At 39.3% G+C, this 23,347-nt stretch overlaps 1 protein-coding gene across 2 annotated transcripts in view; it reads left to right on the forward strand.

Annotated features, from left to right (window-relative positions):
* Positions 1-23,347, forward strand: part of LOC132381298 (pre-mRNA 3' end processing protein WDR33-like) — a 131,241-nt gene that overhangs the window by 87,717 nt on the left and 20,177 nt on the right. For both annotated transcript variants that reach the window (XM_059950679.1, XM_059950685.1), the window contains exons 10-17: positions 2,959-3,037; positions 3,332-3,442; positions 11,981-12,078; positions 12,698-12,784; positions 14,573-14,712; positions 15,554-15,706; positions 16,632-17,408; positions 22,427-22,523. In XM_059950679.1, the coding sequence (XP_059806662.1) occupies positions 2,959-3,037; positions 3,332-3,442; positions 11,981-12,078; positions 12,698-12,784; positions 14,573-14,712; positions 15,554-15,706; positions 16,632-17,408; positions 22,427-22,523 (1,542 nt within the window). The remainder of the gene's footprint in view (positions 1-2,958; positions 3,038-3,331; positions 3,443-11,980; positions 12,079-12,697; positions 12,785-14,572; positions 14,713-15,553; positions 15,707-16,631; positions 17,409-22,426; positions 22,524-23,347) is intronic.

Raw genomic sequence — 23,347 nt, forward strand, 5'->3', positions numbered from 1 at the left:
ATCACTGCACTTAGTTGGGTATCTCCTTTTGATTTTTTTTAGTTCTTGCAAGAAATCCCCAAGGTCCAGTTTGTCATTACATACAACAGAGTAACCTGTATGTTAAGTATAGTCTTGTTTTGATCTGATGTTTATCAACAATATGCGGAGTGAAAAATAAGCACAATCCTCTGTTAATTTGTAAAGACTAATTCTGTAGGTTTTTACCCTAGACTTGAATCTTCCTCTGGTATCTGCAGTGTAAGCATTACTATCTGAACTTTCTCTTGGTAAATGGTTCCTGTGCTCAAGAGAGGGATAGATAAGAAAAGGTTCCAGGGCACTGGAATTTATGACAAGGTTACTATGGGATTCATAAACACCTATCTGCTTGAACACATTGTATCAGAAAGCCTATGGGTTGATGATAATGATGGAAACTAATATGTGATCAGACCATCAGACCATGTTCAAGTTAAAGCTAATACATCTACTTACAGATCCTTACATGTGCAGATACTAGAAGAAAATTCATATTTATTCTTGCAGTGTACTGAGGATTGTATTTATTTTTCCCTCTGCATATTGTTGGTAAATATAATACAAAAATATTCAAGGTCACCCTGTTACTTGCAATTCACAGCAAAAAAAAAAGGAAATCTGAAAGAACATGAACAGTAAGGTCAATGACCTGAAATGTTAGCTTTTGTTCCTTTTTCCATAAATGTACCTACTTAGTATTTCTAGGCTGTCTTTATTACTAATTATGCTCATATGGAAGAACGTAATTAAAGATAGAAACTCGTTAACTATGAGCTTCTCTTCAAATCATATTTGTAACTTCATTGATGGCATCCATCTGTCTTGAAGGACAATGGGTGTGAGCTATGGGTCAGTCCATTGTAGAGCTGACCACTCCCGGGCACAAGCCTGAGCAGAAGGAATGAAGATCCTGGTATGCCCAGTTGTCAAGTTCCCCTTCTTGGCCTCATGTGTAGTCCAAAGGAAAGCACCAGCTTGGCCGCAGGAGCTGCTGGAAGGATGTTCAGTGACGTCCAGCCATCTTAGGGGCTCTGCTCTTGATTTTCTGTCTGGGTTTACTCCTGTAGCCTTTGACGCTCCCAAGACTGCCCACAAGGCAGTGAGACTATTTGCCCATAGTCAGGAATCTGGTTCACGCTCTGGTAGACCTGCATCCTATGTGTGCAGGTTGCAGACTACTTCCACTCGTCCTCTGTAGTTCAGCCTGAGTCAGAATGGAGTTCAGTTTCTGTCTGTCGCCAGTGAGAAGCTACATGTAGCTTGCTGTTGGAGAGGCTTGCGTTTCAGCTCTCCTTTTCGTAAGACTGCTAGCCAGCAATGGAAGCTGTAAGCGTGAGCTACAAACACTACCCACTATACTACCACTACCAAAATAGATGTGTCACAACAACCAATGTGACACCATTAATCATCATTAATCCATGCAATTTGCTAGCATGTAGGTTAAAGTGATTTTCTTGATTGATATCACCCTATTTTATTTCAGAGGAAATTGAGCAAAAATGAAGTGGTTTTCATTCTTTAACGTTACTTTCCTGTTAAGTATCAGCATTGATCCAATTTATATCTAAGCAGATTATTAGGATGAATTTGTTTTTCTCAGTTTTAAGGCTTGCATTTTAAAGAGCAAATGCCATACCAAAAAGCAACATAATATTTATAATTTTTTTTATTGGCAGTTGTCAGAGTGAAATAAACTGCTTAATTTTATACACTGATTTGATTTAAAAAAAATGTTAGATATGAAAATAATGTTGTCCAGAAGTTTCTTCAGAAATCCGAAATGAGGTGAAAATGTTATGGTACAGCTGTTTTATTAGATGTTCGTCATAGTACAGGTCAGACAGGGTCAGCCTGTACCAGCAAGCAAGGCTGTAAAGTAACAAGAAAGTTGTGAGCAGTAACTGATTCACACTTCAGCTTTGCAGACAAATGAACTGCAGAAGTACACTCACTGGCCAATTTATTAGATACTCCCTTTATCTATCAAAGTGGCCACTGAGTGTATGTTCGTGATATTAAGCTGCTGCAGCCCATCCACTTCAAGGTTCAACGTGTTATACATTCAGAGATGGTCTTCAGCATGCCACTTGTAACACGTAGTTATTTGAGTGTCTGTCATCTTCCTGTCAGTTTGGACCAATCTTCCTTTGACTTTTTTCATTAACAGGGTGTTTTTGACCACAAAACTGTTTTTCACAGTATTCTCTGTAAACTCTAGAGACTGTTGTGTGTGAAAATCCCAGTAGTTCCTGAGATGCTCAAACCACCCTTTCTGACACCAACAATCATTCCACGGTCAGAGTCAGTTAGATCACATTTCTTCCCCATTCTGATGTTTGGTGTGAACAACAGCTGAACCTCTTGACCATGTCTGCATGTGTTTATGTATTGAGTTGCTGCCTTGTGAATGGTTGATTAGATATTTGCATTAAAAAGCAGGTGTTGAGGTGACCCTAATGAAGTGGCCACTGAGAGTATATATTCTATAGAGCTGGAAATCTTGAGCAACACACTCTAAATATTGGAGGAACTCATCAAATCTCGTGGCATCTATGGAGGGAATCTGGGTTTCAGGCTTAGACCCTTCATCAGGACTGGAAAGGAAGGGAGCAGAAGCCCGACTTGTTGGGTTCCTCCAGCATTTTGAGTCTGCTGCTACAGAAATTAGTACACTTTACTAAAAGATTAAAGACAAATGGGTGATTGTACAAATGTAAAGAAGCAAAAACCACTAGGAAAAGCATAAAAACAATTATCTGGCCCCTAATCCAACATAACTTTAAAAAGTGTTTTTAAATCACATTTACTTGTCTTTTTACAGAAAAGAGAGTAAAAATCTCTCTAAAAATCTTACAGTACAATTAACAGAAACATATTTGTAAGGTGATTTAAGTCTGTATCCTCTTTTAATTCCTGACTTCTATCTGCTTATAGCTGTGGCTTGGCATCCAGTGCATGAGGGGTTGTTTGCCAGTGGGGGATCTGATGGCTCTCTACTCTTCTGGCATGTTGGGTGAGTAAAATTCAAAATAATATTCAAAATAAATGTCCTCTGCTGTTTTTCTGCCCTTTTGACTTATTCAGTTAAAAGTAGGTGCATATATAATTTTTCTCGCCTGCATCTGAATACATTGTAATCAATACCACACAAACCCACAAGAAAACAAGTCCTGCTCTCATGGCCAATATCTCTTCAGACCATGTTTGCAAGACTTGATGATGACCTGTATTTTTATGCTGTTCTCATTAATGTTCCACATTGTACCTTAACTAATCAGATTTTGTTAATGGATTTATTTGATTACAGTGTGGAGAAGGAGGTTGGAGGAATGGAGATGGCTCATGAAGGAATGATCTGGAGCCTGGCCTGGCACCCACTTGGACACATACTTTGTTCAGGATCCAATGACCACACCAGGTATACTTCAACTGAAAATAAATCAGAGGACCTATTGATTTTCCCAGATGTGTCATGCATAGAAATTTACAGTCAGGAAGGAGGTTATTGGCTCATTATGTCCATACTGGCCAAAGTGAGAGTTATTCAGATTGATTCCACTTCCTCGTTCTCGATCTTTAGACTGGAGTTTGCAACACTTCAGGTGGTTTTTGAATACAACAAATATTTCTGTCACCATGCATTTCAGTTCTTGAGTTCCAGGCCACCACCACACCACAATTTGTATGAAAGTAATGTTCCTCCAGTCTTTCTTCAACATATCAAGGCTATGCCTAGTGGCCACTTTATTAGCTACCTCCTATACCTAATAAAGTGGCCACTGGGTGTATATTCACGGTCTTCTGTTGCAGTAGCCTGTCCTCTACAGACTGTTATGCATGAAAATTGCAGGAGATCAGCAGTATCTGAGATAGTCAAACCACCATGTTTGGCACCAACAATCATTCCACAGTCTAAGTCACTTAGATCACATTTCTTCCCCATTCTAATGTTTGGTCTGAACCTCTTGACTATGCCTCCATATTCTTGTGCATTCAGTTGTTGCCATATGATTGGCTGATTAGATATTTGGTGTAGAGCAGGTGTACAGATGTTCCGAATAAAGTGGTCTCTGGGTGTAAGTTCCCAAATTATGCTATTGGAAATAGGTCAATCTGTTTGGCATACTGAGGTCTTCAATATTGTTTCAGCTTCCCCCAGCCCATCAGACCAGTGATCCATAACTGAACTTCTTTGGCATCATGTGCTGTACTGCCCTTGTATCCTTCCCTGTAATCTAACACTGGTAATTGTACTCTAGCTGTGGCACCAGTGTTTTATGCAGTTCTGGTGTGGTCAAATTGATTTTCGAATCTTTGTACTGGCTAATAAATGAAAGCTTCCCTTAAGCATAATAATAATTGTTTATCTTGCTGCCTTAAGTGATTTAATGCAGGTCATTCCAAGATCCATCCTTTCATCTGCACACAGGATCCTACCATGTATTCCGTATGTCCTTGGCTTGCTTTTCTTCCCAAAGGTATTACCTCACCATTCACTCATTCGTACAATGCAGAAGCATCCTTCTGTCAATCATGTCCATCCAACATTATTGGATTACATTTTGTTTTAGGTTTATCACATATCACATAACTGATGCCTTCCTGCAACTTTCGTCTCTACCAGCTGCACTGCTACTACAGCCTCACAACAAACAGCTTTAAAACTCATTTGTGCTTTCCCTTAGTTTGAGTAATATATGGATTCAACTCGTCAATTTCTTTGTTCCCATGGGTTTCTCTTTATTTGAACCTTGTAAGACACTTTACTAGCATAATATAGACATCATATACACAAAACTCATCAACCTTTTTACTTCATCACGTTTATTCATGATCTTCCATTAATAAATTAATGCTGCCACTTAATTAGCCTTTAAGGGCTAATTTATTCCATCCCTTAATAATCTCAATACATTACTAACAGTCTATTAAATGTTCTGTAATAAAAATTGTAAATGCTAAAAAAACAGCAGATTGAGGAGAGTTAATATTTTAATTGTCCACCCTTATTTCTTTTTAAATGAAGGATTATCTTTGTAGTTTCTGGTCCTCCAGGAAAATATTAATAAGCACTAAGAATTAGAAAAGAATTGTGCTTCAAGTCTTCCCACATTTTTTCCTTCCTGAAGGCTGTCAGAAGTCTTTTGTAATTACCAAACTAATATGAAAGTAGGTTGGATTTAATTCATTCCCCTAATTTATTATTGAACAATGCACTTTCCTGAGCCTTGGCTCTGATTACACAGTCTGCCTGTCACATCTTCAAAGAATTCAAGCAAATTTGTTAAACATGTTTTATCTTTCATAAAAACAGGTTGACTCCACTTTCCTAAATGAATACTTACTGACTAGTATCTTGTATTAACTAGTAATTATATAATTATAATTATTATATAATAATTATATAATTATCTTATATTGACTAGTATCTTTATTATATATGTAATAAATACTAACTGGCTTTGAGCAAGGGACTCATGTTGGCTATTTTTCAGTCTTCTGGTTCATTCCTGGAGTTTAGGAGGTTTTGAATAAATTCAACTGCAGCCACTTCCTTAAAGATGCAGGCTACTGAACCCTTGTAATTTGTCTGTCTCTAGCCCTCTTAAGTTTCTATAATATTTTATCCCTCATGATTTCAAATAACAGAGAGGAAATTGTAAAAATCTCAATCACAAGTAATGTAAAATCCCACTGGGCATATACACGAAATACTCTATGGTGAAGACTGATGCATGAACTAACTGCCATTTCTTTGTTTCCTGTTATTAATTCATCAGCTTCATTCTTTTGAGATCCCATGAAGTCATATGACATAGGAGCAAAATTGAGCTATCCAGCCTATTGAGTCTGCTCTACCATTCTATTATGGCTGATTTATTATCCCTCTCAACCTCATACTCTTACCTTCTCCCTGTACCACTTTACACCCTGATTAAACAAGAACCCATGTCAACCTCTACTTTAAGTATACTCAAAGACTTGGCCTCCAATGTAGTCTGTGGCATTGAGGTCCATGTATTCACTACTTCTGGCTAAATAAATTCCTCCTCATCTCAGTTCTAAATGGATACCCCTCTATTCTGAGTCTGCCTAGACTCATCCACTCCATGTCAGCCTTTCAATCTTCAACAAGGTTTCAATGAACCCCACCCCATTCTCTGGAAATGAATGCTAATATTTCATTTGCCTTCCTTACTACCAACTCAACCCTCAAATTAACTATTAGGGAATTCTGCGCAACAAATCCCAAATCCTTTTGCACCTCTGAGTTTTGAATTTTCTCCAATTTAGAAAATAGTCTACACTTTTATTTCTTTTACCAAAGCGCATGACTATACATTTTCCCTACACTATATTCCATCTGTCACTTCTTCGCACATTCTCCTAATCTCTCTAAGTCCTTCAGCAGACTCTCTGCTTACACAAATTTACCTGCCCTTTTATCTATCTTCGTATAATGTACAAACATGGCCACAAAGCCACCAATTCCTTTATCCAAATCATTGATACATAACGTGAAAAGAAGTAGTTCCAGCACCAGCCCCTACAGAACACCAGTAGTCTCTGGCAGCCAATCAGGAAAGACTACTTTTACTCCCACTCTTTGCCTTCTGCCAATCAATCAATCTACTAATCCATGGGCTCTTGTTCAGCAGCCTCATGTGCAGCACCTTGTCAAAGGTCTTCTGCAGATCCAAGTACACAAGATTCCCTGATTCTCCTTTGTCTATCCCATCTGTTATTTTCTCAAAGAATTTCAACAGATTTGTCAGTCAAGATTTCCCCTTAAGGAAGCCATGATGACTTTGGCCTATCTTATCATATGCCTCCAATTATCTCAAAACCTCAACCTTAATAACATCTTTCAACCATTGAAGTCAGACTCAGTGGCCTATAATTTCCTTTGTTCTGCCTACCGCCCTTCTTAAAGAATGTCACTCACATTTACAATGTCCAGTTCTCCGGAACTATTCCAGAATATAATGATTTTTGAAAGATCATTGCTAGTGCCTCTGCAGTCTCTTCAGCTACCCCTTTCAGAACTCAATCTGGTTTAGGTGACTTATCTACCTCAGATATTTCAACTTCCTAAGCTCCTTCTCCTTGATAATATAACTACACTCACTTCTGCCCACTGATACTCCTGCCAGTATTTCTGGCATACTGCTAGTGTCTTTCAGTGAAGTTCTTGCACCATTTCTTTGTCCTCCATTATTAACTCTCCAGCATAATTTTTTACCGGCCTGATATCTACTCTTGCCTCTCTTTTACTCTTTACGTCTGAAAATTGTTTGATATCTTCTTTTATATTATTACCTATCTTATCTTCATATTTCATCTTTTCCCTCCTTATAGCTTTTCTAGTTGCCTCCTATTGGTTTTTAAAATTTTCTCAATCCTCTTAACTTCCTACTAATTCTTGCTATATTATATGCCCTCTCATTTTATGTTGTCTTTGATTTCTTTTGTCAGGCTCAGTTGCCTCATCCTCCCTTTAGAATGCTACTTCATCTTCAGGATGTATTTATTTTGTACCTTGCAAATTACCCCAGAAACACCAGCTGTTGTTGTTCTGCCGTCACCTATGCTAGTGTGCCCTTTCAATCAGCTTTGGCCAGTTCCTCTCGTACCTGTGTAATCCCATTTTACTCCATTGTAATAATGATACACCAGACTTTATCTTTGTTCTCTCAAAATACAGGGTAAATTCAATCGTATTATGATCACTATCTCCTTAGGGTTTCTTTACCTTAAGCTCCATATTCAAATCTGGCTCATTATGCAACACCCAATCCATTTTGGGTTGCCATTTTTTCCAGAATTACCATTTCCCTAGAGGGCTAAACCACAAGCTGCTCTATAAAGCCATTTTGTAGACATTTTACAAATTACCACTCTTGGGATCCAGCAACTGCCTAATTTTCCCAATCTACCTGCTTATTGAAATCTCCCATGATTGTCGTAACATTGCACTTTTGGCATGCATTTTCTATCTCTGTTGTAATTTGTAGCTCACATTCTGGCTACTGTTCAGAGGCCTATATGTAACTCCCATCAGGGTCTTTTTACTTTTGTAGTTTCGTAACTATACCAACAACAATTCATATTCTGATCCTCTGTCAACTCTTTCCTTCTGTACCAATGGAACCATCCCACCCCCTCTGCCTACCTGCCCATCCTTTCAATATAATGTGGATCTTGGGATGATAACCTCCCAACTAAGATTTTCTTTCAATCATGTCTCAATGCTGCCCACAATGTTATACCTGCCTATCTAACTGCTTTACAAGATTGTCTACCTTATTCTGCATACTGCATACATTCAAATATAACACCTTCAGTCCTGTATTCATTACCCTTTTGAATTTTGCCCCCATGTTGCACTTCATCTCATTCCGCAGACTGTAGTTTTGCTCTGTCTTCCTGCTTGTCCTTCCTCACAGTCCCACTACACTGTGCATCTACTTGTATATCGGCTGCCCCATCTTCAGCCCAATCACTCGTGTTTTACAAACCCCTGCCAAATTTGTTTAAACCCTCCCCAGCAACTCTATTAAACATGCCTGCAAGGATATTGGTTCCTCTTGGTTCAGGTGTAATAGATCCCAATAATACAGATATTTGAAACCCTGCCCCCTACACCAATTCCTCAGCCACATGTTCTACTGTCATATCTTGCTATTCTTGCCCTTACTAGCGAGTGGTAAAGATAACTACCTTGGAGGCCCTGTTTTTCAGCTTTCTACCTATCTCCTTAAATTCTCTTCAGGACCTCCTCCCTTTTATTATTGAGGAGAACAGCCGCAGGGTACTCTGCTCTGCCTGCCTATTCATTTTCTCTCCTGTGTACCTGCCTCCTGTAACTTTTGGGATGACTACCTCCCTTTAGCTCCTTTCTTAGCGAAGACCTTCTTTAGTCAGGCTTGACTATGAATGTTGCGTCCTAACTCTCTACACGATACGATACACAAACCAAGGCAGTACGATATGGAGAGCATGCTGTTGCCTATGTAGCAGGCTCGCCCCACTCCACACAGTTGATGAATCCAGACCATACAATTATTAAGGAAGTATATTTATGAATGTTAGCTTAAACAAACAGTTATGAAAGAAAAAACAAAAGGCTCCATCATAATTAAACAGTCAAGTGTGCACAGGTTGGAGTTCAAATCTGCAAAATCTGTTGTGTCTGTTGTACTCACAGCGCCAACTCCTGGTAGAATTCCCCCAATGAATTGCACATTCCCACCAGATTCCTACTGCTGGTTCTCTCAAGTTTCTCCTCTCTCCATTTCCCACCAGAAAAGACCTTGACCCACCTCAGTGTCCGTCACAAAATCTCTCCCCCAGCGTTCTCAAAAACCTTTTCCCATTTCCACCATCCTGATTGGATGACATTACATTTCCTAAGCATCCCTTTATCTTTTTACAGGAACCCAAACACTACCAGCAGAATACACTACTTCTGCAGAAAACCATTACCTGAAGTACCCTATAACATTAGCAGTGAAGTCTTACACTCTCCTCCCACCAAAAATAGTCATGTTCTCATGACTTAAAAATTTATCAACCCATTATTAATAACACATTTTTCAAAGGAATTTTGTGATGTCAGGATCTCCAATCCATTCGTAAATGGTAGTGACATATTTCGCTAAGGGGATAGGCACAACACTCTGTTCACTCTGTTCTCCTGGTGCAGCATAGACCTGCCTCTGTGCAACATATCCATAAATCTTTGCAATGCCCCTAGCCCCACCATACAAAACATTGATGCAGCCAGTTAGAATGCTCTCTGTGATACATCTGTAGAAATTTGTGTGTCTTTGCTGACATACCAAATTTCCTCAAACTTCCAATGAAATATAGCCACTTATCGTGCCTTCTTTGTAACTGCCTTGATATGTTGGGCACAGGATAGATCCTCAGAGATGCTGACAACCAGGAACTTGAAATTGCTCACTCTTTCCACTTCTGATCCCTTTAGGAAGACTGCTGTGTGTCTTACCCTTCCTGAAGTTCATAATCAATTTTTGTGGTCACTGATGCTAAGTGCAAGGTTGTTGCTGTGACACCAGTCAAATAGTTCATACATCTTGCACCTCTTCATCACTGTTTGAAATTCTGCCAACAATAGTTGTCATCAACAAATTTATGGATGGCATTTGAGTTATGCCTAACCACACAATCTTGTGTGTAGAGAGAGTAGAGCATTGGGCAAAGCATACGTCCCTCAGGTGTGCCAGTGTTGATCATCACCAACAATTGCCACTTCGTATTTCCTACATTTTCAATTTAGCGTTACTCTTGACCTCTTGTTAAACACAGATTGTGCCTCATTCTCACGGAATCCCTCAGATTGGGATAAGTTCCTGCTGAGCATTAGGGACCAGTGGCTTAAATATTTGTGCTGTTCATTCACTTCTCTCATCCTATTTTCTTAGTCCACTTTAAACAACCTCTCCTTCATACCTTTATAAATGCCCTAATTAAGTTCAAGACCATGATTATAGATAGTCAGAGGCTTTTTCCCAGGACTGAATTGGTTGCCACAAGAGGACGCAGGTTTAGGGTGCTGGGGAGATGTCAGGGGTAAGTTTTTTTACTCAGAGTGTGGTGAGTGCATGGAATGGGCTGCCAGCAACGGTGGTGGAGGCGGATATGATAGGGTCTTTTAAGAGACTTTTGGATAGGTATATGGAACTTAGTAAAATAGAGTGCTATAGGTAAGCCTAGTAATTTCTATGGTAGGGACATGTTTGGCACAACATGTGGGGTGAAGGGCCTGTATTGTGCTGTAGGTTTTCTGTGTTTCTATTGTGGTGCCATGGTCTTCACCCTCAGACTGCATCTAGAATTCTATCATATTTTGGTCGATATTTCCCAGGAAATCTTTAACCACTAAATCTAAAATAGCTTCCTCCCAGGTTGATTCTGCAATATGCTATCTTAAGCAGACATCTTTGATACATACTCCACAGATTTTATTCTGTAAGATAATCTTGCCAATTTGGTTTGTCCAATCAATAAGTAAAATAAAATCACACATGACAATTGTAGTACCTTATTGAAGGTCACATTTGTGGAATCCGTAGACTACTCCTACCTATGTATTCTTTCATGATTTCAACCCAAACCAATCCGATGTTACTACTCACTGGTCTGTAACGTGACTCAGCATCCCTCTCGTTCCATCCTTGGTGTGCCTCCTTTCCCCTTTGGCCTGTTGTTTTGGACTCTACAACCATATCCCTGTTATTAGTCATACTCATTTGTTGCTATCTGTGGCATCAGCCTATCTACTGCTGCATGCATTGAAATAAAGACAGTTAAGCTTCGATTTTTTTGCAGTTTTTCCTAACACTATTTGCTTTTTGAGGTATATTTTCTATCCCAGCCTGATGCACTTTGCTTCTCAATTTCCCCAACACTATCCCATTTCTCTCCCATTTCCTTGTAATCTATTAAAACATATGCTCTTGGATCCAATCCCCTTCCTATTTATTTTAGTGCAAAGTCTACAATCCTATTTATGCGGTTTGTCGGGACAAACCAGCGCAATTGAGGAGAAATCCATTCTGTTGGTAGAACTCTCATTTCCTGGTGTTGGTTCCAGTGCCTCATGAATCTGAACTCTTGTTTATCACAATGAACTTTGAACCATGAAGTTATTTTTCTAAACCTGTTTATCCTTTGCCAATTTTCAGATGGCCCAAGGTAATAATCCAGGGATAATCATCTAGTTTTGTTTCCAAGCTCCTTTCTAGTCCTAGCTATGTTATTAGTTCTTACATTGAATCCTATCCCTCTCTCAAGTTACACACTTTCTCAAGTTCTTCTCTAGCCTAGAAGCAATGTCCTAACCCTACCACCAGGCAGGCAACACAATCTTAGAGATTCTCTGTTTTGTGTCAGTTCCCCTAACTCTATCCCCTGTGACTTCCATCTGCAGCAAATTCTGGACGAGAAATAGACCTGGAGATAAAATGAGAGATCGCTACAATCTCAACCTGCTTCCAGGAATGTCGGATGAAGCTGTGGGAGAGTATGGTAAGTGAGGAATATGCAATGGTAGCATACATTATGCAGTGTTTTACAATGGAATAAATGGCAGAAGCAACCAGACTGTAATGTTATTGCACTTCACATTTGATTTCTACTTTACAATGTAACCTGATATATTAATGCATAACGTATCATAGTCTTTCCACCATAATTGTTTCTGTGTATGATTGAAATCTGATTCTTCCAGTTATATCTGGAATTCAGAGAGCACAGAAGATTTTTGAAGCCTCTTTCTTAGAAAGTTTCACAGGGCTGAGAATAACTTCCACTCCCGGTCTGTACTCTGATGTGATTGGTAAGACCAGTGTGAGACAAATTAATTCACAGGTGGAGCAAGAAATGACAACAGGTGAGGCATAGTTTGGAAGGTGTGCACACTCCCTCCACCTTTTTCATAGGATTCCTCTTTGCTTCCGGTGAACAGACTCCAGGATCTAAATGCCTCTTCTCCATTGTGAGTCATCATGGAAAAGTCTACTCTAGTTTATAATACCTCTTGTCCAAATAAAGTGATCATAGTGGAAAGAAACATTTAAATATAATAGTACATAAAGATGTAAGTCTGTATAAATCCTGAAGTTTTGTTTATTTTGGAATTCCGCAGATGACATTGAGCCAAACAGTCTATCCAGTATTCCTGGGATGGGCATTCCAGACCAGTTGAAACAAGCCTTGGAGCTGGAACAGACCAGTAAGTAGTCCACAAATAAGTTAAGGTTAACAGCCAGGAGACCAGCTTCACCATGTTTTACTGTGGCCTAGTAGTCATAAAATAGCTGCAATTGATTTAAGTTTAGAACTTACACTGAGTAAATGGTCTGGAATTAACTGAAAAGCTGTGATTGACCTTACCTTAGAAGGGGGAGGGTCACTGTAACTTGAGAAGTTGTTAGTAGTTTGCTATATTAACTTTGTGCTATGTGTCACCTCATGGTAGGCTCAACCTCTAAGGAAGATGCATGGGATCCACAGTGACTTGGATGTTTGCATTCAGAATTGGCTTGTTCATAGGATAGTGGTTGATGGGTCTTATTCTGGATAGAGGTCATGACTACTGGTGTTGTAGATAAGTTAAAGAGCAAACACACAGTTAATGACAGGATCCTTAACAGTATTGATGTACAGAGAGGTCTTAGAGTCCAAGTCCCTGAAGGTGGCTGCACAGGTTGATAGGATGATAAAGAAGGTGTATAGTGTGTTTGCCTTTAGTAGTCGAGGCACTGAGTTCAAGAGTTAGAGTCGTACAGTACAGAAGCAGGCCTTTCAATTCAACTGATCCAAAATTCCCACTTAAGCTAGTCCCACCTGCCTGCAATTTTACACATGTCCTTTAAAAAAAAAAATACCTTTTCATTCCATGTACAGACCACCCTCTTGGTGAAAAAGTTGTTTCCTTAGATTTCTATTAAATCTCTCCTCTGTCACCTTAAATATCTTGATTCCCCAACCCTGGGAATAAGAGTGCATGCATTCAGAATCAGGTTTATTGTTTATGACATATTGTGAAATTTCCTGTTTTGTGGCGGCATTGAAGTGCAGGCATAAGAAATTGCTGTAAGTTATAATGAAAAATAAGTAAGTAGCACAAAAGAGAAAAGGCAAGATAGTGTTCATGGACCATTCAGAAACCTGATAGCAGAGGGAAAGAAGCTGTTGCTATAACATTGAGTATGGGTCTTCAGTCTCTTGTACATCTTCCCTGATGGTAGTAATAAGAAAAGGAGATGTCCCTGATGGCAAGGGTCCTTAACGATGGATGCCGCCGCCTTGAGGCACTGCCTATTCTTAAAAGTAGGAGGCTTTGCCCGTGCTGGAGATGGCCGAGTTCACAATCCTCCGAGGCCTCTTGTGCATTGGCATTTCTGTACCAGATAGTGATGCTCTCTACAGAACATCTGTAGAAATTTGTTGGAGTCATACTAAATCTACTCAAATTCCTTCATACCTTCATCGTGATTACGTAGATATGTTGATCCCAGGATAGATCCCCTGAGATGTTGACACCTAGAGCATGACTGAACAACAGCCATTTTGTGGTGGGAAGTCGTAACATAGCTGAGAAAGGAAAATTTGAGACAGTATGGTGGCAGATGGAGTTGAAATCTATGACTTATGGTGGGGAGGGTGATGGTTTGCATCAGCCATCAATGGCAACCAGAGTTCAGAGGAAACATGAGTTTGGCATTGTGCAAATCTTGAATTTGTTTTAAAATTTGCTTTTCTTTCACTAACATTTAAAGAAATTATTGTGTTAATTTGCAACTGTGCTAATCACACTGTCACTAATTGGTAGCCCAAACAATTAATTAATTACTGAAGGAGGTAACTGCTTTGCATTGTTAAGGGTCAATATTCTCGCAGTTTTTCCATTTCAATAGATTTTGGCTGCATTTGTGGTATGGGAAATGAGTCACTCCAAAAATATTTTGAAAATATTCTGCCTAGCTTCATGGCCTTATAAAGCTTGATTTGTTTACAGACAAGGAAGAGGTGAATGATGTGGAGATGGCAATCCCAGGATTGGATTGGGGCATGGATGAAGTGTTGTTAAAGGATCAAAAGAAAGTAATACAGAAGAAAGTCCCTTATGCAAAGCCCATTCCCGTACAGTTTCAGCAGGTTTGTCAAATCCAATACACTTCATTCCTATGTAGCACTGACCTATATAGATTGGCTTGCAAGAAACTGCACACAGTTGACAGTGACACTGAGCTTGATGGGTGGGGAGTATCTAGATTTACTATTTGCTCAGTGCTGGTTTAGCCAAAGTCATTTAGAATGCAATGAGAGTTTAATGCTCTAGTGTTTGCAGGAAGGACAGAAATGAAACTTAACACAGACATTTGATTTCACCCATGGCGATTTCTGCTGAGAATCTAGTTTCTTGGATTTATAAAAAAGGGGCCTCTTTGAACATGAAAGTTGCCTGTTATATTTGAATACTGCTGTGGCTCATAGAATCCTATTCCCATACTGTTTTCACCATTCACAAGTGTGCCATGTGAGAGGAAGAATAAATGGAAGTGGGGGGGGGGGGGGGGGGAGAATGCCAGTTGGCATGAAGAGTATTCCCAATAGGCAGGGAGTGGGGTGAAAGGAACACTTTTCATGTGCTGAGGATGTTTCAAAGCACTTCAGTACAGAAGTTATATTGAAACTAGTCCAAATAGGATATGAAACGTGAGAGATGATGTATATACTAGAAATGAGATAAAATATAGGACACTTCCTTACCAAGCTAAGAACTACACATGTCTTTCAGCTTTTATGTATTAATGGCAGTTCATATTCATAGCTCCAGATAGACAAGTAACACCATGCTTGTACAACAATGAACAGAGCTTCCTGTCGATTGAGTGAGGTGAAATGGTGGAATTCAAAGTGATGGGGTGGTGGTGGGAAGTTTGAAGATGAGAGGGAGATATCAATTTATGTAATAATGTTCTTATTTTATCGACAGGCATGGTCTCAGAATAAGGTTCTCACAGTCCCTGTTGAGGAGCCAAAGATTGAGAGAGCAGAAGAGAAGAAAAAGGATGAAAAGAAGAAATCTCAAGCAGAAATTGAACAGGAGATGGCTGCCCTCCAGTACACCAATCCACTGCTCCTGGAGGTTAGAGAGCTCCTTCATTGTCTAAATCCTTTTAATCTGGATAGCTTGTAACCTGATGTCTATCAGTTTCCAGCTAACAAGGAGCTCACAACTTTTAGATGTGTTGCCATGTTTTTGTTAATTTTTGCCCTGTTTAATATTTAAATACAGATCAATTAAATGTTTGATCCAATATGTGTCATAAATAACATGTAGGATGTTACCTCATGCATGTTGTATCTGCACACAATGGTTTTGTAGTCTTGGTTGGTCAGGATAGGAAGGCTTAGTTAAGGTCAACAGAGTAATGGGGATTTCTGCCCCGGGTGGTGTGCAGTTCCCATTAGGAAATCATATCAGAATCCAGCACCCAAACATTTTATTGCGATCTGAAACTTCAGGCATTCCTTGAGACAGATACACTATAGCCATTTTGCATGTGTCAATGTCAAACACATTTGCAGCTGATGTAGCCACAGACAGGGGACATGAACTTTGAGCCCCACTCCTTTCTCACAGATGTACATTTCCAGAGGTAATGGTTCACCATTGGGGTGAACCCTTCCTTCCTTCCATTTGTAGCTCTTTTACTAATTTAAGATTAACAAACTCAGCAAATTCAGCTGATGAACTGAGGCAAAAATCTGGATATCTCCCATCAGGGCCAAAAACCTATTTACATTGTAGATTTATTTCAATAGTTACGATTCTGTTATTGTTGTTTACATTGTGTTCAGTATAAAATAATGGGAATTAAAGTAGTGTCCATTGTGGTTGGAATCAGAAGATTAAAAAATAGCATTGTCTGACAGTGTTTCAAGCTCTCCATTATACAACCCCTTAAAGACTGCCACATCAGCCTATATTATCCACTAGAATTCTTTGATACACTTAAATTGTGATACATTTACAAATTGTAAATAAACTTCTATTTTCTTCTACATAGCAACTGAAGATTGAGAGGATGGCACAGAAGCAGGCGGAACAAGTTCAGCAACAGCAGCAGCAACAGCAAGGTCCTTCTTTGGCACCACAGGCATTTCCGGGACAAGGATTTATTCCACAGGGTCCACCAGGATTTCAACAGGCACATCCACCTCAACAGATGCAGATGAACATGTCTGTTGGACCCTCAGGACCACAAGGCAATTTTAGAGCACCAGCACCTCCAGGACAAATGGGTCCTCAAGTCCCTCCGCTAATACAGGGACCTGTTGGGTCTCAAGGATTAATGGGACCCCAAGGACATGCAGGACCACAAGGCATTCATGGTCCAGGAGGCCATCCAGGACCCCAGGGTTACCCAGGACCCCAGGGTCACCCAGGACCACATGCCTCACAAGGTTTTCCAGGTCCTCAAAATCACCCTGGGCCACAAGGACAGCAAGGAACCCATGTTCAGCAAGGTTTAGGACCCCAAGGACATCAAGGGCCCCAAGGTTTACCTGTGGGACAAGGAATGCAGGGGCCATCTGGTCCAAGAGGAATGCAAGGCCCTCCACTGCAGGGACCTCCACAGGGAATGCAAGGACATCCCCAAGGAATGCAAGGACATCCCCAGAGCATGCAAGGACCGCAGGGGCCACAGTGTGCAGCAGGAGGACCACCACATTCTCAGCAGGGTGCTTCAAATACACAAGGGCCACCTCATCAAGCATCTTCCTTTCAACAGCCAACTAAACCATCATTGCTGGGTGATGGACCCAGAATGCCATTTAATCAGGTGAGCCATTCTGTGAATACTAGGTGTCCCACAATATACAAAAGTTATATTCATACACTATACAAAGAAACTAAAGATCCAACGAAGCTTACATTTATTATGTTTCAGTTGAATTGTTGTACACTTGTGATGATTCAAAATGCTATGGAGATTTTAAATAAGCTTTCGTCAATCTGGATAATTGAAATCACTAATCCTTTGCTGGTGTTTTGCTGAATCATATTTCCACTGCTAAATTTCAGCTGTTAACCCCCAAAATGGTAAATATTGGCAGCTTGATTGACGTAATGGAATGCCAATTGCAGAGACTCAAATGCAGAAAAAGTACCAGTGACTGCTTCAGTGAGGCAGCATTGATGAATGTATTGTATTTGGCTATACACAGAATCCCTGTCTTTCTAAGCTATTGAATGTATTTTGCAAAGTAAAAGCTTATGTTGCCATACTCTAGAACAATGTTACTGTGCTGAAGTAAAGGTCATTCTTAGAATAAATTCCTTGTTGGTAGTCTCCAATCTGATGTCTCAACGCTGAGATCACTAACGTCCGGTAATCACTCCCCTCTGTAACCCCCTTCTCTTCCTCCTCCCTTCCTTTGTTTTCACACACTCCTCTGGCCCCTCTACCCTCTTTTTTTCCTTCCCATCCTAATGAGAACTACCTTCATTTTTCTTTGGTCACCCACCTCCTTTACCTTTTTTTTCATGGTCTACTATCCTCCCTATCAGATTCATTATTTTTCAGTCCTTTCAGTCCTATCATCTTCCATCTTCTCATGTCACTCCCTCCTCCATCTTCCTACCTGCCAACCTACCCCCCTCACCCATATTCACCTATCACCAGCGAGCTCATGCTTCTCTCCTTTTCTCCTTTCACTCTGTCCTTCCAGTTGTGATGGAAGGGTTTCAACCAAAAATATTGATTGTTCATTTTCCTCTATAAATACTGCCTGACCTGCTGAAGTTCTCCAGTGTTTCGTGTGTGTTATTCCAGATTTCCAGCAGTTTCTTTTGCATCTCTTGGAATAAATATTCATTTTAGTGACAGTTTCTAAATATATTAAAAACAGAGTTTTAGCATTTTACCCTAATATTCATGGTCTGTCATGTGCAAACTGCTTTAATATTTGCAGGAGTATTCTAACATTGCATTAAAATTAATGACTAAGAGGTCTGCATCTCTGAGGAACTACTTCAGCTGCAAGAGCCCGCATTAGATGTAGAACAATCTTAGAAAATGTGTAAGACAATCTGTAACTCAGATGCATTCAGTAAACTCTAAGACAGCCCTTGATCTCAGTGAAGTACATCTGCTTTAAAGACTCGCCATACTTTAAATATAGGCCTCTTGTATTTCGGATCTATGCAGAGAAGCTTGAAACCTTAATATTTTGGCTCAGAGATGAGTTCTGCCATCTGTTTCATACCAAAGGCAGTGCACATGTTTGAAGTATTTAAAAATTTCTTTGAAGTTGGGCAGATAGACACCACTGAGCTTTTGCCTTACCTTTTGAGGTTTGCAATTTCAAACACGTGGCTGAGAGTGTATGCACCATTTCTCGGTCTAGTTCACTATTATTTAAGTGATGTATGTGTTGTATGCAAGGCCAGTATTTTTGTCTGCCTATATCTGTGAGATGTGTGGCAATTCTAAACCCATACCCATAACTTCATTCATATTTCTTCAGGTCTGAAGTCACATTTCTTCCCTAAAAGGTAGTAGTGAGTGAAATGGGAATTTACAACAATTTTGTAGTTTCACCATTACTAATCAAGCTTTTTTTCCTGAACTAAATTTTAAATTTCTCAGCTTCTCAGGTGGGATTTGAACTTTTATATCTGGATCATTAGTGCAGGCCTCCGGATAACTAGAGTAATCTCCAGTAATTGCTCTACACACTACTGTATGGTGTCGTGATTTGTTTCTTAATGTACGTTTCTTTTTGGATACAAAGTTTTATTTCCTGCAACATATCTGTGTGTTGTGAATGGTAAATCAGTTAGCAAATCAGTCAAAGTTTTACATCAAAATTCATATAATGATGTAGATTGATAGTTTAAGTCAACAAGCTTTATTGAAAAATTGTGGAAGTGTTTTATCATCTTCTTGACTGTGACCATGTATTTATCAAGCAGATTAGTTCTGATTGATGGTGAAGATCCTATGATAGTATTGGAAGAGGTCCAGACAGCCACATCATCAAAAGTCTTAGTTCACAGAGAGAGCATTCTGTGCAAAAGTGCTATAGTATTGCTAATAGAATGGCTGTAATGACTGTTCAAAACATTCCTGGCTAGCTTTAATGATATCTCTTCTTTCACCATGATGCTGCCTTGTCTTAACCCACACTCAGCCCCATTCTGTTACCATTGCTGACTTACAACAGTTCCCAGCTGAGCAATAGGTCCATTTTAAAATTCCCATTCTCATTGAATCCTTTTACAGTCTTGTGTTTCTTTGTAATGTCCTCTAAGTTTTTTGTTGCCCTTCAACTCTGACAAGACTGTGACTTGTGTATAAGATTCCAACCTTGCCAATATTTGGATGTTATTGGACCTCTCCCTAAAGATGCAAAAAGTGAGCCCTCAATAATCTTGAGGGTTCTAGTAGTTTTCTCCTTTTGTAAGGTATAACAGGGTACTCTGGATAGATGTTGCTGAATCTAATAAGTTCTGGAAGCCAGAGTGAAACTATTGTACTGATTCCTGTTGTCACAACACCATAGAGTCCAGGGAATATGTGATATAACATCATTGTACGCCATGCATTAAAGGAAGTATATAATGCCTTATAAAAGTATTCAAAACCAAATCCTTTGTTTACATAGATGTGTATTTCAACCAGGGATTTTGATCAATTTATTTTAGAATTTCTATTTATCTACCACACGATTTTTTTCCAAGTTGAGCCCCCCCAAAAATAGAGAAAACGCTAAAGCATGAAAAACTAAAAATTCAGAAAACTGAAATGTCAGTAGTTCAAAGGTACTCATCCCCTTTTAATTCAACTTTGTTGAATCAACTCTTGCAGCTATTACAGCCAGTATTCTTTTTGGATAAGTCTCTATTAGCTACTTGCTCAATGTGATGGAACAAGATTTGCCCTTTCCTCCTTGCAAAATTGCTCAAGCTGTGCCAGGTTAGTTGGGGACAGGTGATGGACAGTAGTCTTGAGGTCTTGCGTGAGATGTTTGATTGTGTTAAGGTCAGGACTCTGGTCCACTCAAGGACATCAATTTTCTTCATCTGAGGCCACTCCGTGGTTGCTGACAATGTGCTTTAGGCCCTTGTCCTGCTTCCACCTGGCAGGAGCTAGTAGCTTTTTATCAAGGATCTCTCTGTATTAAGCAGTATTCATCTTCCCATCAGATATCCAGTCCATTCTGCTGAAAAGCATCCCCATAGCATGATGCTACCTCCACCATACTTTACAGTAGGGATGGTGTTATCTGGCTGTTTCACAGTATTACCTCTATGTTACACATACAGCTTAGTGTTGAGACCAAAATGTTCCATTTTAATCTCATCCAACCACAAGACCACCTTCCACATCTCTACAGTATCTTGTAAGTAATGCTTTGCAAAGTCATTCTGGGCAAGGATGTGCTTTTTTTTAGTCAGCGCTGCCTCCTTGCTAATCTTCCATAAATACCCATTTTGTGCAAGGCCACAGAGATTGTGAAGCCATGAACTTCATCTCTAGTTACGCCACCGACTTCTGCAGAGTGATTGTTGTTATCACGGTAGCCACACTAATAAGTGTTATTCTTTTCTGGCGACTAAGTTTAAAGGGACAGTCTGGCTTAGGCAGTGTGGCTGTGGTTTCATTTTTTTCCCACTTTTTCACAATGAGCTCCAAGGTATGGTCTTTGAGATGGTCTGGTACCCTTTCCCAGATTTGTGCTTCTCTGTTATATCCCTGACTTGTCTTGAATGCTCTTTTGTCTTCATTTTTGTTTGGTGTGATGAAAATCTACAATACTGTTGGACCTTACAGAGAGCGGGGAGTATTTATTCTTATGAGGTGATTCTCCAATTTTCTACATCAACAACTTGAGTGAGTTGGCAAGGTAATGTATTGCACCTGAGGAAAGTTAGTGTAGTAGTTACAAAGGGGATGAATACTTCTTCAGCCTCAGATTTTTTATTTTTTAATTTTTAGTAAATTGTTGACAGGTTTTGGAATTTTGATTTAACATAATGCAAAATGTTTTGTAGATTAGCTCAAAAAAATGACACAGTAAAAAGTATGAGGGCTGAGTACTTTTTCAAGGCATTGTGAGTATGCTTTTGAGCACTCTTTATTCAAATAAAAAATATTGATACATCTGTTTACTTTTTTGGAAGCAATACTTACATGTGATTACCAAAACCTAATGACTTGCTAGAAAACTGAGAGAAGCTCATGAGCCCAGTAATTGGAAGAAAGTCATAAAGACACACATACGTTTCTGTTACCCCCTTTTGCAGGCAAATTGAGATGTTGAGGATTGGAATTCATGCTGTGCACCTTTCTTTTGACCCCCATTTTTGTCTTTTCACTATTTCTAAAATATGGCTCCATAAACCTTCCTTTATGGGTGACTTAATTTCTATTCAACATCTGCAACTTCTGGTTGGGCAGCGTCTATGGAAAGAGAAAGTCTTAATGTTTCACGAAGATGAATTCTTGTTCTGATAAATTTTCATCATTCAATGAAGTTGGATTTAACAAAAATTGATGTATATAATATATTAAGTGTTATCTCTTTTTTGTTTTTGTGTCATATGAAATTTATTGAGTCTTGTTTGTTAAACAAGAGATTCTGCAGATGCTGGAAATCCTGAGCAATGCACACAAAATGTTGGAGGAACTCAGGCAGTATCTATGGAAGGGAATAAACAGTTGATATTTTGAGCCAACACCCTTTACAGACTGGAAAGGATAGGGGAGAAGGCAAGGTCCATTTGTAAATTTTGAGTTGCTTTAAGTTTATCTTGGTCTCATAGTTGACTCACATTTTTTTTTCCTAACAAAAGGCTTCAAACCAGGTGCCACCGTTGATGATGGTGGGGCAGGGACCAGTTCGTATGCCTGCTTCCAATCAAGGGGCTCCAGGTCCTGGGCCAAACAAAGGTGAGAAGAGCAACAGAGCATATGCACAGATTTATTCAACAGAAACGGAGATCATCTTCTCCAAACTCATGCTGCTTTGTTAAATTATATTGTATATGAAGGTTATTAAAGAAGCTTGAAAATCCTGAATTATTAGTAATTCTGTTTTATACCGTATCATTTAGCTTGTGACAAGAGGGAATAAGCATACGCGATTACTATGTGTAGGACTCTTGCCGAGCTGGTGGGATGGCTATAAACAATTTTCAGTGTGCCAGATACATGTAGAAGTCTCAAAATTAAAATGGGCTTTACAAATGATGTTACTGACCTTGTCACAGTTCTAAATAAGATTCAAGATGCATTTGTGTTGAAAGCCTTGGTATACTTTATATCAGAATATAAGACCCCAATTGTGACGGGATGCTTTTTGCCTAGGTCAATAGCTGTTTTATTTTGAGTGATTATTTTTTAAATAGGAAGTGACTTTTGCAATAAACTGCATACAGCTGCCAAAAATACTCACTAACCTGTATCAATCATTTGTTATTAGCCAGACAACTGAGTGCTATTGCATATGAATTGTTGCATTTCCAGTAGATTTCCTACTAAGCTTTCATGAGATAAATAACATTTAATGATTTATAAACTTTCTCATGCACAACTGAATTGGACACTTTTCATTAAAAAAAATCAACAAAGCTAAGAAGGCTTTTTTTTAAACACTAAAGATTGCCATTGCTTCCAGGTTTCTCTTCTGCCGTTCAGCTTATTCTTCAATCAATAAAACTGTCCAAAACTAATGTACAAAGCCAAATAGAGCTGCAAGACTGTTCTGTTTGACT

This window comes from Hypanus sabinus, chromosome 2, assembly GCF_030144855.1.
Source record: "Hypanus sabinus isolate sHypSab1 chromosome 2, sHypSab1.hap1, whole genome shotgun sequence".
In the NCBI taxonomy this organism is placed as follows: domain Eukaryota; kingdom Metazoa; phylum Chordata; class Chondrichthyes; order Myliobatiformes; family Dasyatidae; genus Hypanus; species Hypanus sabinus.